Source organism: Nicotiana tomentosiformis, chromosome 1, assembly GCF_000390325.3.
Source record: "Nicotiana tomentosiformis chromosome 1, ASM39032v3, whole genome shotgun sequence".
Classification (NCBI taxonomy): domain Eukaryota; kingdom Viridiplantae; phylum Streptophyta; class Magnoliopsida; order Solanales; family Solanaceae; genus Nicotiana; species Nicotiana tomentosiformis.
This window is the reverse complement of record NC_090812.1, coordinates 38,667,802-38,683,698: the sequence shown is the minus strand read 5'-3', so window position 1 is coordinate 38,683,698 and position 15,897 is coordinate 38,667,802. Positions and strand designations below refer to the sequence as shown.

Genomic DNA, 15,897 nt, shown 5'->3' with positions numbered 1-15,897 from the left:
GTTGATATTATGGATAGAAGTCCTGCAGGTACACTTTTGAGTAGTGTTTGGGAGGATGTAAAGAAATTGACAAAATTTCTTGAAATATTTTATAAGCTTACTTTAAAGGTATCTGGGTCACTTTATATCACATCAAATCATCATTTTCTTGAAATTTGTGAAGTTGCCATTTATTTAAAATAATTGATATCAAATGAATATGTTCTTTTGGGTTCAATGGCAAAAAAGATGAAGGAGAAATTTGATAAGTATTGGGTGATACAGAAAAAATAAATAAGATGATTTCCATTTCATGTGTTTTGGATCCTCGGTACAAATTTGATTCTGTTAGTTTTGCACTTGCCAAGATGTTTGAAGAAAAAGGGCCAATTATAGCAAAAGAAGTGCAAACATACATTACTTCATTGTTTGATGAGTATGTAAAGTCTCATTCAAAAGATAAAGGTAGTCGAACTTTTTCAGGTTTATCTAACTCTTCATTGGACACAATAGGAACTTCAAGTTCATCGCTTTTAGCGAGTACTATTATTGTCCAAACTGAAGGGACTTTTGAATCTTTCTTTGAAGAATTAAAAAGACATAAAGCTGGGATTGGAGGTGTAGATTTTAAATCAGAATTGGAAAAGTATCTTACAGAAGAAGTAAAAAATAAAATAGCAGACTCTAATATATTGCTTTGGTGGAAAGTAAACTCACCTAGATTTTTCATTCTTGCTGAGATGGCTCGAGATGTGTTAGTTATTCCTATTTCAAGTGTGGCATCCGAATGTGCATTTAGCACCGGAGGGCGTATTCTTGATTCGTTTAGGAGTTCATTGACTCCTAAATTGGTAGAAGTTCTAGTGTGCCTTCAAGATTGGCTTCAGAGTAAGCCACTACCAGTAAGTGTTGAGGAAGATTTAGATGTTCTCGAGCAACTAGAACAAGGTGATAATATTTTTATTTGTTTGGTTGTATATTATTTTTATAAATAGTTTGTTTAATATTTTTATTGTTTGACTTGTTAATATATATTATTCTCTTTAGATTTTGCCAAACTTGGAAAAGAACCTTGCGATGATGAAGTGTAGAATCTTAGATAGTTATGAGTTGAAACTTTGGTAAGTTCATTATTCAACTTCTATAGTATGCATTGCTAAGAATTTATTTGACTTAATATTTTTTCTTTTTATGTTTAATAGGTGTAATCATGCCTCGACTTCATGGTCACAAAACTACCTCACCTATTTGGTGTTACTATGAAAGGATTGAAGAAGGTGATGATGGATGGTGAAAAGTAAGATGTAATTGTCATCTTGTTTTTCATTACAATGCACAACAAAGTGGTACTAAGTCCTTAATGAGGCATGTTGGGCGTTGTTTGGAGGCTGGAGCGCAATTTGGTGAAGCCTATAAGGATTAAGTTGTTATTGTCTTGTTAACTTGAATTTGAACTATTAGTACTATATGTTTGGACTTGTTAATTTTAAGGTGAAATTGCTACTACTTTGTATTATTATTAAAATGTATTTGGACAATTGTTATTGAAGAATTAGTACTAATCCAATTGTGCCCACTAGACAAAACGCAGAAATGGGTAGTATACTATATGTGAATTCTTCTCTTTTTTCCTTGACTCCAGTGAATTGTCTTCTCTTTTTTGCTTAACTCTAGATTGAGTTATCTTATTGGGTAAACCGATAATCGAACCGATAATGATCTATAACCGATTAACCGATACCCCGATAACCGATATCTTATCGGTTCAGTTATCAGTTTATCAAATTTATAAACTGATAACCGATATGCTAAATTGATAATATTCATAACCGAACTGAACCGACCAATGCCCACCCCTACTTTGAGGACATTCTCAGAGCATGTGTGATTGACTTTGGAGGGTAGTGGGATCGGTTCTTGCCTTTGGCCGAGTTTGCTTACAACAACAGTTATCAGTCAAGCATCAAGATGGCTCCATTTGAGGCTTGATATGTTCGGCGATGTCGTTTACCCCATCGCATGGTTTGATCCCGGTGAGGCTAAGTTATATGGTATTGACTTGGTGAAGGATGCCTTGGAAAAGGTAAAGTTGATTCAGGAGCGACTTCACACAACACATTCTAGACAGAAGAGTTACGTGGATCAGAAGGCACGTGATTTCAGCACGGTTCAGTTAGATGAGAGCTTAGGTTATGAGGAGGAGCCAGTTTTCATTGTTGATAGGCAGGTTCGCCAGTTGAGGTCCAAGAAGATTTCTGCGGTAAAAGTTCAGTGGTGAGGCTAACAAGTCGAGCAGGCGATTTGGGAGGCCGAGGAGGACATGCGGAGAAGATATCCACACTTATTCGGCACTTCAGGTATGATTCTAGACTCATTCGAGGACGAACGTTTGTTTAAGAGGTGGAGAATATAACGACCCAACCAGTCGTTTTGCTTTCTAGAACACCGTTCCCCTAAATAAGGCTCCTCGTATGTGCTCTTACTGTTTTATGACTTGCGGGGATGGTTAGTTCGGGATTCAGAAGGGTTCGGGTTGAAATCAGAATACTTGGTTCCTTAGTTTGGCTTTAAAAGGCTAAGTTTGACTACGGTCAACGTTTTGAGTAAACAACCTAGGAATCAGGATTTGACAGTTCCAATAGGTTTGTATGATGATTTTGGACTTGGGTGTATGTTCGAATCGGGTTTTGGACGACCCGGGAGCGCTTGGGTGCTTAATAGTGAAAGTTGACTATTTGAAGGTTTTAAGTTCTTTAAATTTGGTTAGGAGTAGGTTTTAGTGTTATCGAGGTCCATTTTGAATTCCGAGCCTGGGAATAGTTCCATATGGTGATTTAAGACTTCCACGCAAATATTGGTGTCATTTCGAGAAGTTTAGTATGTTTCGGCGCGCTCAGAGTAAGTTGAAGAACTTGCAGTTCCTAAGTCGTTTCAATTTGGTTTGAGGTGTGATTCTTAGTTTGATGTTGTTTTATGCATTCCGAGGGTTCGAGCGAGTTAGTTTTATAATTTCAAACTTGTTGGTACGTTCGTACGGGGCCTCGGGGGCCCCGGATGCCATTCGGACGATGCGCGAATTGAGTTAAGACTCAAAAGGTCTGTTGGTGCACCATATCTGGTGTGCCCACACCAACGAGCTTTGGGGCACAGGTGCGAGCCTGCAGGTGCGTGGGTTGTGTAGCATAAGCGGCTTTGGAACGTTGCGCATGTGCGATTGGGGAGGACGCAGATGCGGCTCAAGCCGCAGGAAAGGCATGCTCGTCACATAAGCGGGACCGCAAAAGCGGAAATCCCGTCCACTGAAAAGGATCTAGCACTGCAAATGCGGCAGAGGCACCGCAGGTGCGAAAAACGCTGAAGGCAGAACTTCATTTAAGTCGGGGATGAGCATTTGGGGTTCATTTATTGCACTTCTTGGGGCGATTTTTGAGCTGGTTAGACAGGGATTTTCACTAGCTATTTGAGGTAAGCAATTTCTATCTAATCTGAGTTAAATACATAGTTTATAGGTAGATGTTAACATGTAAATTAGTGAAAATTGTGGGTTTAGATGAAAAACCTAGGTTTTTATAAAAATGGAATTTAACCACGAAATTTATTATGGATTTGGGTAAAAATTATATATTTGAGTTAGTAAGGTTATGGGTAACGAATTTCTTTAAATATTTTCGGAATCTGGGCACGTGGGCCCGGGGTTGAATTTTAAGAATCTTCCAATTTGGGTTGGAAAATTATTCTAATAGTTAAATTATGAATTTTGGAATATATATTGATTTATTTATACAATATTTGACTAGTTCGGATTTTTCGGCACCGAGTGGAGGCTTTAGAGAAAATTTAAGACCGAAAGGCGAGCTTTGAGATGAGGTAAGTCTCTTGACTAACCTTGTAAGAGGGAACTCTTCCCCTTAGGTGTATCTTTTTTGTGAATTATATATGTGGGGAGCTACGTACGCAGTAGGTGATGAGAGTCCGTGCGTAGCTGTATTCTATGTGATGTCTGGGTAGTCTTAGGCTTACACCATGCCTTGTTTGCACTGTTAGGTTACTTATGCACATTAACTACTTTGAAATGAGCTGAGATTAAGTATTTAAATATTTAAAGTCTCTAGTTTGGATTTCTTGTGTTTGGAAAGAATTGAAGGATTTTATAAGAACTCTAATAATTTTATGTTCACTCACGTCGCAAGTATTTCCACGAGCGAGGTAATCTTTCCTCTACTCTCATGGTAGCGGGTCGTTCGTCTCGGCATGTTAGTAGATGCATCTATGGTTTGTGTCGTTCGACCCTCGGCAGTGCACAGTATATTTCTGGATCGAGCCGTACGACCTCGGCATAAATCATGCGTGATAATACTCGGAGCCTAACTTTTACTTGATATTAATTTATGGCTTGAGCGGTTACTATTATTTAAAGGACAGGAATTGATTCGAAGTTATTGTTAGTAAATGGAATTATTATTCATTTCTTGTTACTGTGTGGTATTAATTGCTTACATAATCCATGCTTATTTATGATTTCCGCATTTTATTTATAGCCCATAGTAAGTGTTGATGTCTACCCCTCGTCACTACTTCTTCGAGGTTAGACTTGATACTTACTGGGTACATGTTGTTTATGTACTCACGCTACACTTCTGCACTAACCGTGCAGGATCTAAGGCATGTGCATCTGGTGGACATACCCGCGCACACCCCCGTTACCCAGAGGCCTAGTGGTGAGCTGCATCCTGAGTCATTCTGCAACACCTAGAGCCTTTCTTTTGTACTTATTTTTCGTCTATGTTATTTCAGACAGTAGTTAGAGTTTTGTATACTCTACTAGTGCTCATACACTTGTGACACCAGATCTTAGTACACACTCTAGTAGACTTTACGGTTTTGGGGTATTTACATATTTATGCTCGCACTCGGTTATTTTCATTTTAATCATTTGACTCTCTATTTCTTAAATTTCTAAACAAATGGGATTTAATTACTTGGAAATTGGTTAAAAAGAAGAAATCACATAGTAACTTCATCGCAGGCTTGTCTAGCGGCGACGTTAGGTGCCATCACAGCCTATAGGAGAAATTGGGTCGTGACATTCCCGAGCCTAGAGTCTCTTTTGTATTTATATTCTGTCTACTTTATTTCAGACAATAGTTAGAGTTTTGTGTATTCTACTAGTTGCTCATACACTTGTGATACCAGATCTTGGTACACACTCTAGTAGACCTTATGGGTTTGTGGTATTTACACATTTATGCTTGCATTCAGATTGTTTCTATTTGATCATTTGACTCTTTGTTTCTCAAATTTCTAAACAAATGGGATTTAATTACTTGGAAATTGGTTGAAAGAAAGAATCACATAGTAAATTCATCGTAGGCTTGCCTAGCAACGATGTTAAGCTTTATCATGGCCTATAGGAGAAATTGGATCGTGACAACATGGTATCAGAGTACTAGGTTCACGTAGGTCTCACAAGTTATGAGCAGGCCTAATAGAGTCTTGCGGATCGGTGCGGAGACGTCTGTACCTATCTTCGAGAGGCTATAGGGTGTTAGGAAACTACTCTTTCTTCATCTCCTACCGTGTAGTTGATGTAGTACAAAGTATTTTTCTCTCATTCTCTCACAGATGGTGAGAACGCGCACATCGGATGTACCAGACCATGGAGGAGTTTCTCCTCCTGGTGTTAGAGGCCGAGGCAGAGGCCGAGGAAGGGCTCCAGTTCGTGGTAGAGGACGAGGGCGTCCTAGAGTTGCTCCAGTTACACCACCAGTCACTACTAGAAATAAAGACTTTTCCCACGGAAGAATCGGTGGGAAATCTGTGTGAAATCTCAATATTCCCACGACATTCCCAGGGGAGATGCTCAGTGGAAATATGGCTGGTGGAAAAATAGTTTCCCATGACATTCGTGGGTAATTCTCAGGGAGTTTCCCAGTACGGGCTTCACGAGAACTTGGTGGGGTCACATAGTGTATTTTTCCATGAACGTTGTGGAAAAAGTAAGATAATAAAATAATTTAATTTTCTTAAGTTTCCCACCGAATCTGTGGGATGTATTAAAAATAATTTAGATATTTTTTTATTTTTCACATGGAAGCAGTGAAAAATATTCGTAACCTGAAAATAAACATATGAACATTCCCACGAAAATCAGTGGGAGATATTAAAATTCTGGAAAAAATATGCACAAATTTCCCAAGGAGTCGGTGGGAAATCCATGGAAAATCTGGAAAATATTTTCACGGCCAAGTTTATTTTTAGAACTATACCACCTGCCAAACAGAATGTACAACCAGCAATACAAGACTAAATACAATTAATCATTCAAATACTAAATTCAACATGCAATCCAATCCATTTCATAAACAACACCTAATTCAATCCATTTCATAAACAATATCCAACTAAACAGAAAGTAGAACAAAAACTCAAAAAATCCAGCATTCAATATTCAACATCCAGCTACCATCCAAGACAAACTAATAAAAGAAACTAGTCCTTAGTTATCATCAGATGCTGGAGAACGGGCACAGGAAATACACCAGATGCTAAGAGGGAGTTTATCTGAGACTTGAGACTTTTAACATCACTAGTGACAAGTATTCCATAGTTATCATCAATCGACTGATTTTGAATGAACTCCTTCAAGCTTCGTTTGAAAGTATCCTGTAAAAACAAATACAATTATTATAAAAATAAACTTTATTAAAGAAAATTTATGCAAGTAAGTATCTTTATTTCTCAAACTTTAAAGTGAAACACACGGAAAGATAAAAAGCTTAGCAGTCTGGCTGGACTTAATCATTTTAATATGTTTCAAAAATATCTAATGTATGAAACTTACTCGCATATAGATAATGTATCAGTACTTCTAATGGGAAAAAAATTACTATACCATCTCTTTGTAAAAATCAATACCTATAAGCCAAATAATAGGCACCACTAGCATCTGCTCTCAGTTAGATCTATCACCTTCAACTTCTAAAGAACCAAACACCTATAAACAAAGAAAATCAAATGGAAATGTTAAGCTAAGACAAGAACTCAAAAGATAAAATCATTCTCAAATAGACACATTCAAGAACCTAATGAAATAAGTCATGAACTCATTAATTTCTCCTCTTTAATTCGGAAAAATATTAGTAGTAACTACTCTTTTTCTTTTTTTATTTATTTTTTAATTCAATTAAAAGCTATATTTTTAGATTACCTGTGAACAAACCCAAGCCCACCCTCATTTATGTACTTTTAAAAGAATTTGAAAAACATTCCCAAAAGATATTCCAATATAAACTTAGACATTACTTTAATTACTATATCATAAAAAATGTGGCATAATTCAAGAAAACTCTAGTTTTAGAAGGTGTTTGTCTGCGGTCCTAGCAGGATTATGCTTGCATTATTAAATCTGTAGCTACTTTTAAATAAAGACTACATTAGTTTACAGTTCTCGAGGAAGAAAATATTCCTCATTTTGACATGGGAAACTTAGAAATCTTTTTAATTTATCCATGTTTGTGAAGAAAGCCTGTAAATACATAACACCAATCCATATTAAAAAAAACAGATCTGAAAAATAGACCAAACTAACAAGAATGAACCAACTCAATATTGTCTTTTAACAAATTCATTGTTTCTAAGACGAAACAAATAAAGACTTAGGTTTAATTAGACTATACATGTACGAGAGAACATCAATAATTTTCTCAAACCTAGGGTTTGAAATAGCAGAAAATCCCTAAGTTTCAAAAAATCAAAATCGTAAAAGGAGTGGGGGTGTGTGTGTGTGTGTGTGTGTGTGTGTGTGTGTGTGTGTGTGTGTGTGTGAGAGAGAGAGAGAGAGAGAGAGAGAGAGAGAGAGAGAGAGAGAGATTTACCTGAAAATTGAGTGAGGTGAAAAATTCGTCGCTGGAGTGGAGAGACGGAGGGAGAAAACACGAAATAGACTAAGAGAAAACTAAAAGGTTATGTGAATAATAATAAAACTTTCCCACTACTAATGTGGGAAATCTCCGTGGGAAAACCCTTTCATAAAGCACAAAAATTCAAAATTCAAAATTTTTTGTTCACACAGAATCTGTGGGAATATTTGAAAATATTTTTTTTATTTTCCCATTGTTTTCCCTGGGAATTTCTTTTAGTTTTATATAATTATTTTTAATGACTTTTTCCACCGAATCAGAGGGAACTAAATTACACGTATTTTTGCGCAAAAACGTTCCCACAGATAGTCAATGGGAAACATTATTGTTTATTCGTAGAAAAGAAATTTCACTTTTCCCATTGAATTTCGGTGGGAATTGCCACTAACAATTTTTTCATGGGAAAATACTGTGTTTCTAGTAGTGAGAGGATCCAGTAGAGGATCCTATTATTGAGGAGCAGGGTGAGGTGCCTGCAGCAGGACCAGCCCCGATGGATTTCATGTCCGCACCGGGATTCTAGGAGGTCATGGGTTGTATTCTACGGTTCATGGATTCTATGACTTAGGCTGGTTTATTTCCAGCAGACCCTGCTACATCTTAGGTGGGAGGGGGGAGCACAGACCCCTACCGCTCAGGCTCCAGGGCACGCAACTGCCGTATCCGTATATCATACCCCGGGTGCACTACCCGTGGGCGGAGCTCAGCCAGTTGTAGCAGCTATACTTGAGCCCATACCAGCTACGGCCGGTGATCCGCATAGGCTATTGGACAGATGGACCAGGCTATAGCCTCCTATCTTTGGAGGTGAGCGACACGAGGCCCCCCAGAACTTTATTGACCGGTGCAGGGACAAACTGCACAACATGAGGATATTGGAGTCTCATGGGCTGGATTTTACTACTTTCCAGCTTGAGGGCAGGGCCCGTAGGTGGTGGCAGTCATATATTCTCGGCAGACCAGCAGGTTCTCCTCTCATGACTTGGGACCACTTCACACGCCTCTTCTTGGACAGGTATATTCCACCCTCTTAGAGGGAAGAGTTGCAATTTCAGTTTGAGCAGCTCCAGCTGTCAGTGACTGACTATGAGGCGAGATTCTCTGAGTTATCTCGTCATGCACTTATGATACTTCCGACCAATGCACAGAGGGTGCGGAGGTTTGTTGCCGGTTTGCACTCTGCTAGCTAGGCCACTATGGCCCGAGATGTGGAGATGGAGACTTCTTACGAGCTAGTTGTAGAGATATCTCGGAGGATCGAGGGTGCACGTCAGCGTGGTCGGGAGCAGGCTGCGAGGGATAAGCGGTTTCGGTATTCTGGAGAGTTCAGCAGTGCCCCGGTTGGGGGCAGGGGTCAATTCGTGAGGGATCAGTCTAGCAGGCCCACATATCCAGCACCGCCGCCACCTTAGGGTACTCTAGTGCGACCTTATAAACCCCACAATCCAAAACATTTGTTCAGATCCAAATTGTGAAGAAAATGTGTTAATAAGCCTCGTGACATAAAATTGCATAAACAAAATCTGAAACTACTATTTTTTCCCCTCCAAATATCACTCCACAAATAGAGTCTCCTACTAACAATTCAAACTACAACTAATAAACAAATGACAAAATTGTCTAGTTCCAGAAGTCATATATGATTTTCGCAGCATGTTGCCTACCGGCCGCTAAGATAAGTAGTAATTTTTCGAGAATATAGTGATGCATGAGATATTAAAGAACCAAGAAAATCCGGTTGCCGAAATCCTGTTCCTTAACAATAAGTCAATAACCTTAAAATTGAAAAATCATGTAACAACATTTTTTTTTTGGATTATCTTTGTGAACGAAAATAATCAGAATATTATTAACATGAAAGAGCAAAACAGGTACTATATATAAGAGTTTCATTAGTACATCTTCATGTATTTGAAAATTTTGAAAAATTTATGAAGTAAAGCGGCAGAGAAGAGGAATTACTTAATAACTATATGAAAGTTGAATATGTTACCTTTTCATCTTGTAAAGTCAGCTCTATGAAATATGGTATATTAGGCTTGAAAGGATCCGGAATTTTTCACATTCGAACGACTGTCACTTTCAGATTTCATTGTATCGAGTTGCTTGTAATTTGACTGATTTCATAAAGGGTTGTAGCCATATTTACAAAGTTGTGTATTTTGAGCAAATAAAAAAGGGACTGAAAATAAAATAAAAGGAGGAACAGACATTTGGGACATTAGGAGACAGTTTCTAAGTCATGGAGTTAGGTTTTGATACCCACGGTTAGGTTATTGAAGACAATCGTGGAGTGTTTGTTTTTCCTTTCTTCCTATTTGTATGTGAAAAGAAATTGAAGTAAAATTTTCAGGTTTATAATAAATTAAATAAAAAACTAAAAATGTGGGAGTCCATTTTTTTGAATAGACCGTGGAGTGTTTTTTTCTTTTATTTATTACTATTTTATGTAAAAAAATTATCGAATTTTTATTTATAATAAATTAAACAAAAAACTTAGGAAAAAACGAGGGAGTCCAATTTTTGGAATTAGAGTTTTTTTTTTTTTTTTTTTTTTTTTACTTTTCAGTTTTAAAAAATGTGTGCCTAAAAACATGGGACTCCATGATGTGAATAACTGAATTTGATAATTCTTTAAAATTTTGTAAGTTTTTTCTATTTCAATTTTTTTTGAATCTCCAAATTTATTGGAGTTTTGTCTTAAAATATGACACGTGTTGATATTTCGTGGAGACACTTGGCATAATATCATGGATTTGCTTCTCCTTTTATATATAAATAGATCTTTTAAAGGCAACTCTATGAAATATGGTATATCAGGCTTGAGAGGATCCGAAATTTTCCACATTCGAACGACTGTCACTTTCATATTCCATTGCATCGAGTTGCTTGAAATTTGACTGATTTCATGAAGGGTTGTAGGTATTTTGAGCAGAGAAAAAAGGGATTGAAAAATAAAATAAAAGGAGAAAGAGACGTTTGGGACATTAGGAGACAGTTTCTAAGTTATGGAGTTAGATTTTGATACCCACAGTTAGGTTATAGAAGACAATCTGGAGTGTCTGGTTTTCCTTACTTCCTATTTGTATGTGAAAAAAATTGAAATAAATTTTTCAGGTTTATAATAAATTAAATAAAAAACTAAAAAATATGGGAGTCCATTTTTTTGAATAGATCGTGGAGTGTTTTTTTCTTTTATTTATTACTATTTCTATGTAAAAACAAATTGTCGAATTTTTATTTATAATAAATTAAATAAAAAACTTATGAAAAAACGTGGGAGTCCATTTTTTGGAATTGAAGCATTTGTTTTTTACTTTTCAGTTTTAAAAAAATGTGTGCCTAAAAACATGGTACTCCATGATGTGAATAACTGAATTTTTTAATTTTTTATAATTTTGTAAGTTTTTTTCTATTTCAATTTTTTTTGAATCTCCAAATTTATTGGAGTTTTGTCTTAAAACATGACACGTGTTGATATTTCGTGGTGACACTTGGCATAATATCATGTATTTGCTTCTTCTTTTATATATAAATAGATCTTCTAAAGTCAGCTCATTGAAATATGGTATAGTAGGCTTGAAAGGATCCGGAATTTTCTACATTCGAACGACAGTCACTTTCAGATTCCATTGCATCGAGTTGTTTAAAAATTGACTGATTTCATGAAGGGTTGTAGCCATATTTATAAAGTTGTGTATTTTGAGCAGAGAAAAAAGGGACTGAAAATAAAATAAAAGGAGCAACAGACATTTGGGACATTAGGAGACAGTTTCTAAGTTATGGAGTTAGGTTTTCATACCCACGGTTAGGTTACAGAAGACAATCGCGGAGTGTTTGTTTTTCCTTTCTTCCTATTTGTATGTAAAAAGAAATTGAAGTAAACTTTTCAGGTTTATAATAAATTAAATAAAAAACTATAAAATATGGGAGTCCATTTTTTTGAATAGACCGTGGATTATTTTTTTCTTTTATTTATTACTATTTCTATGTAAAATAAAATTATCGAATTTTTATTTATAATAAATTAAACAAAAAACTTAGGGAAAAACGTGGGAGTCATATTTTTGGAATTAGAGTTTTTTTTTTTTCAGTTTTAAAAAATGTGTGCCTAAAAACATGGGACTCCATGATGTGAATAACTGAATTTGTTAATTCTTTAAAATTTTGTAAGTTTTTTTCTATTTCAATTTTTTTGAATCTCTAAATTTATTGGAGTTTTGTCTTAAAACATGACACGTGTTGATATTTCGTGGTGACACTTGGCATAATATCATGTATTTGCTTCTCCTTTTATATATAAATAGATCTTGTAAAGTCAGCTCATTGAAATATGGTATATCAGGCTTGAAAGGATCCGAAATTTTCCACATTCGAACGACTATCACTTTCAGATTCCATTGCATCGAGTTGCTTGAAATTTGACTGATTTCATGAAGGGTTGTAGGTATTTTGAGCAGAGAAAAAAGGGATTGAAAAATAAAATAAAAGGAGAAATAGATGTTTGGGATATTAGGAGACTGTTTCTAAGTTATGGAGTTAGGTTTTGATACCCACATTTAGGTTATAGAAGACAATCGTGAAGTGTCTGGTTTTCCTTACTTCCTATTTGTATGTGAAAAAAAATTGAAGTAAAATTTTCAAGTTTATAATAAATTAAATAAAAAACTAAAAAATGTGGGAGTCCATTTTTTTGAATAGATCGTGGAGTGTTTTTTTCTTTTATTTATTACTATTTCTATGTAAAAACAAATTGTCGAATTTTTATTTATAATAAATTAAACCAAAAACTTATGAAAAAACGTTGGAGTCCATTTTTTGGAATTGGAGCATTTGTTTTTTACTTTTCAGTTTTAAAAAAATGTGTGCCTAAAAACATGGTACTCCATGATGTGAATAACTGAATTTGTTAATTCTTTAAAATTTTGTAAGTTTTTTTCTATTTCAATTTTTTTGAATCTCTAAATTTATTGGAGTTTTGTCTTAAAACATGACACGTGTTGATATTTCGTGGTAACACTTGGCATAATATCATGTATTTGCTTCTCCTTTTATATATAAATAGATCTTGTAAAGTCAGCTCATTGAAATATGGTATATCAGGCTTGAAAGGATCCGAAACTTTCCACATTCGAACGACTGTCACTTTGAGATTCCATTGCATCGAGTTGCTTGAAATTTAACTGATTTCATGAAGGGTTGTAGGTATTTTGAGCAGAGAAAAAAGGGATTGAAAAATAAAATAAAAGGAGAAATAGATGTTTGGGACATTAGGAGACAGTTTCTAAGTTATGGAGTTAGGTTTTGATACACACATTTAGGTTATAGAAGACAATCGTGAAGTGTCTGATTTTCCTTACTTCCTATTTGTATGTGAAAAAAAATTGAAGTAAAATTTTCAGGTTTATAATAAATTAAATAAAAAACTAAAAAATGTGGGAGTCCATTTTTTTGAATAGATCGTGGAGTGTTTTTTTCTTTTATTTATTACTATTTCTATGTAAAAACAAATTGTCGAATTTTTATTTATAATAAATTAAACCAAAAACTTATGAAAAAACGTGGGAGTCCCTTTTTTGGAATTGGAGCATTTGTTTTTTACTTTTCAGTTTTAAAAAAATATGTGCCTAAAAACATGGTACTCCATGATGTGAACAACTGAATTTTATAATTCTTTAAAATTTTGTAAGTTTTTTTCTATTTCAATTTTTTTGAATCTCTAAATTTATTGGAGTTTTGTCTTAAAACATGACACGTGTTGATATTTCGTGGTGACACTTGGCATATTATCATGTATTTGCTTCTCCTTTTATAAATAAATAGATCTTGTAAAGTCAGCTCACTGAAAAATGGTATATCAGGCTTGAAAGGATTCGGAATTTTCCACATTCGAACGACTGTCACTTTCAGATTCCATTGCATCGAGTTGCTTGAAATTTGACTGATTTCATGAAGGGTTGTAGCCATATTTACAAAGTTGTGTATTTTGAGCAGAGAAAAAAGGGACTGAAAATAAAATAAAAGGAGCAACAGACATTTGGGACATTAGGAGACAGTTTTTAAGTTATGGAGTTAGGTTTTCATACCCACGGTTAGGTTATGGAAGACAATCGCGGAGTGTTTGTTTTCCCTTTCTTCCTATTTGTATGTGAAAAGAAATTGAAGTAAAATTTTCAGGTTTATAATAAATTAAATAAAAAACTAAAATATGTGGGAGTCCATTTTTTTGAATAGACCGTGGAGTGTTTTTTTCTTTTATTTATTACTATTTCTATGTAAAAAAAAATTATCGAATTTTTATTTATAATAAATTAAACAAAAAACTTAGGAAAAAACGTGGGAGTCCAATTTTTGGAATTAGATTTTTTTTTTTTTTTTTACTTTTCAGTTTTAAAAAATGTGTGCCTAAAAACATGGGATTCCATGATGTGAATAACTGAATTTGATAGTTTTTTTCTATTTCAATTTTTTTTGAATCTCCAAATTTATTGGAGTTTTGTCTTAAAACATGACACGTGTTGATATTTCGTGGTGACACTTGGCATAATATCATGTATTTGCTTCTCCTTTTATATATAAATAGATCTTGTAAAGTCAGCTCATTGAAATATGGTATAGCATGCTTGAAAGGATCCGGAATTTTCTACATTCGAACGACAGTCACTTTCAGATTCCATTGCATCGAGTTGCTTGAAATTTGACTGATTTCATGAAGGGTTGTAGCCATATTTACAAAGTTGTGTATTTTGAGCAGAGAAAAAAGGGACTGAAAAATAAAATGAAAGGAAAAATAGACGTTTGGGACATTAGGAGACAGTTTCTAAGTTATGGAGTTAGATTTTGATACCCACAGTTAGGTTATAGAAGACAATCGTGGAGTGTCTGGTTTTCCTTACTTCCTATTTGTATGTGAAAAAAATTGAAATAAATTTTTTCAGGTTTATAATAAATTAAATAAAAAACTAAAAAATATGGGAGTCCATTTTTTTGAATAGATCGTGGAGTGTTTTTTTCTTTTATTTATTACTATTTCTATGTAAAAACAAATTGTCGAATTTTTATTTATAATAAATTAAACAAAAAACTTATGAAAAAACGTGGGAGTCCATTTTTTGGAATTGGAGCATTTATTTTTTACTTTTCAGTTTTAAAAAAATGTGTGCCTAAAACCATGGTACTCCATGATGTGAATAACTGAATTTTTTAATTCTTTATAATTTTGTAAGTTTTTTTCTATTTCAATTTTTTTTGAATCTCCAAATTTATTGGAGTTTTGTCTTAAAACATGACACGTGTTGATATTTCGTGGTGACACTTGGCATAATATCATGTATTTGCTTCTCCTTTTATATATAAATAGATCTTGTAAAGTCAGCTCATTGAAATATGGTATAGTAGGCTTGAAAGGATCCGGAATTTTCTACATTCGAACGACAGTCACTTTCAGATTCCATTGCATCGAGTTGTTTCAAAATTGACTGATTTCATGAAGGGTTGTAGCCATATTTATAAAGTTGTGTATTTTGAGCAGAGAAAAAAGGGACTGAAAATAAAATAAAAGGAGCAACAGACATTTGGGACATTAGGAGATAGTTTCTAAGTTATGGAGTTAGGTTTTCATACCCACGGTTAGGTTATAGAAGACAATCGCGGAGTGTTTGTTTTTCCTTTCTTCCTATTTGTATGTAAAAAGAAATTGAAGTAAACTTTTCAGGTTTATAATAAATTAAATAAAAAACTATAAAATATGGTAGTCCATTTTTTTGAATAGACCGTGGAGTATTTTTTTTCTTTTATTTATTACTATTTTTATATAAAATAAAATTATCGAATTTTTATTTATAATAAATTAAACAAAAAACTTAGGAAAAAACGTGGGAGTCCAATTTTTGGAATTAGAGTTTTTTTTTTTCATTTTTAAAAAATGTGTGCCTAAAAACATGGGACTCCATGATGTGAATAACTGAATTTGTTAATTCTTTAAAATTTTGTAAGTTTT

General features: G+C 34.4%; 1 protein-coding gene across 1 annotated transcript; it reads left to right on the top strand.

The window, feature by feature from the left end:
* The first annotated feature begins 278 nt into the window (after positions 1 to 278).
* Positions 279 to 1,273, top strand: LOC138905912 (zinc finger BED domain-containing protein RICESLEEPER 2-like). The gene is made up of 2 exons (XM_070194426.1): positions 279 to 927; positions 1,182 to 1,273. Exons 1-2 carry the CDS (start codon positions 279 to 281, stop codon positions 1,271 to 1,273), a joined length of 741 nt encoding a protein of 246 aa, XP_070050527.1.
* Positions 1,274 to 15,897: the final 14,624 nt, after the last annotated feature.

Coding starts and splice junctions, on each gene's coding strand:
- LOC138905912 (XM_070194426.1), top strand. CDS start 279: ATGATTTCCATTTCATGTGTTTTGGATCCTCGGTACAAATTTGATTCT. Junction 928..1,181: donor TCTCGAGCAACTAGAACAAG/GTGATAATATTT, acceptor TATGTTTAATAG/GTGTAATCATGCCTCGACTT.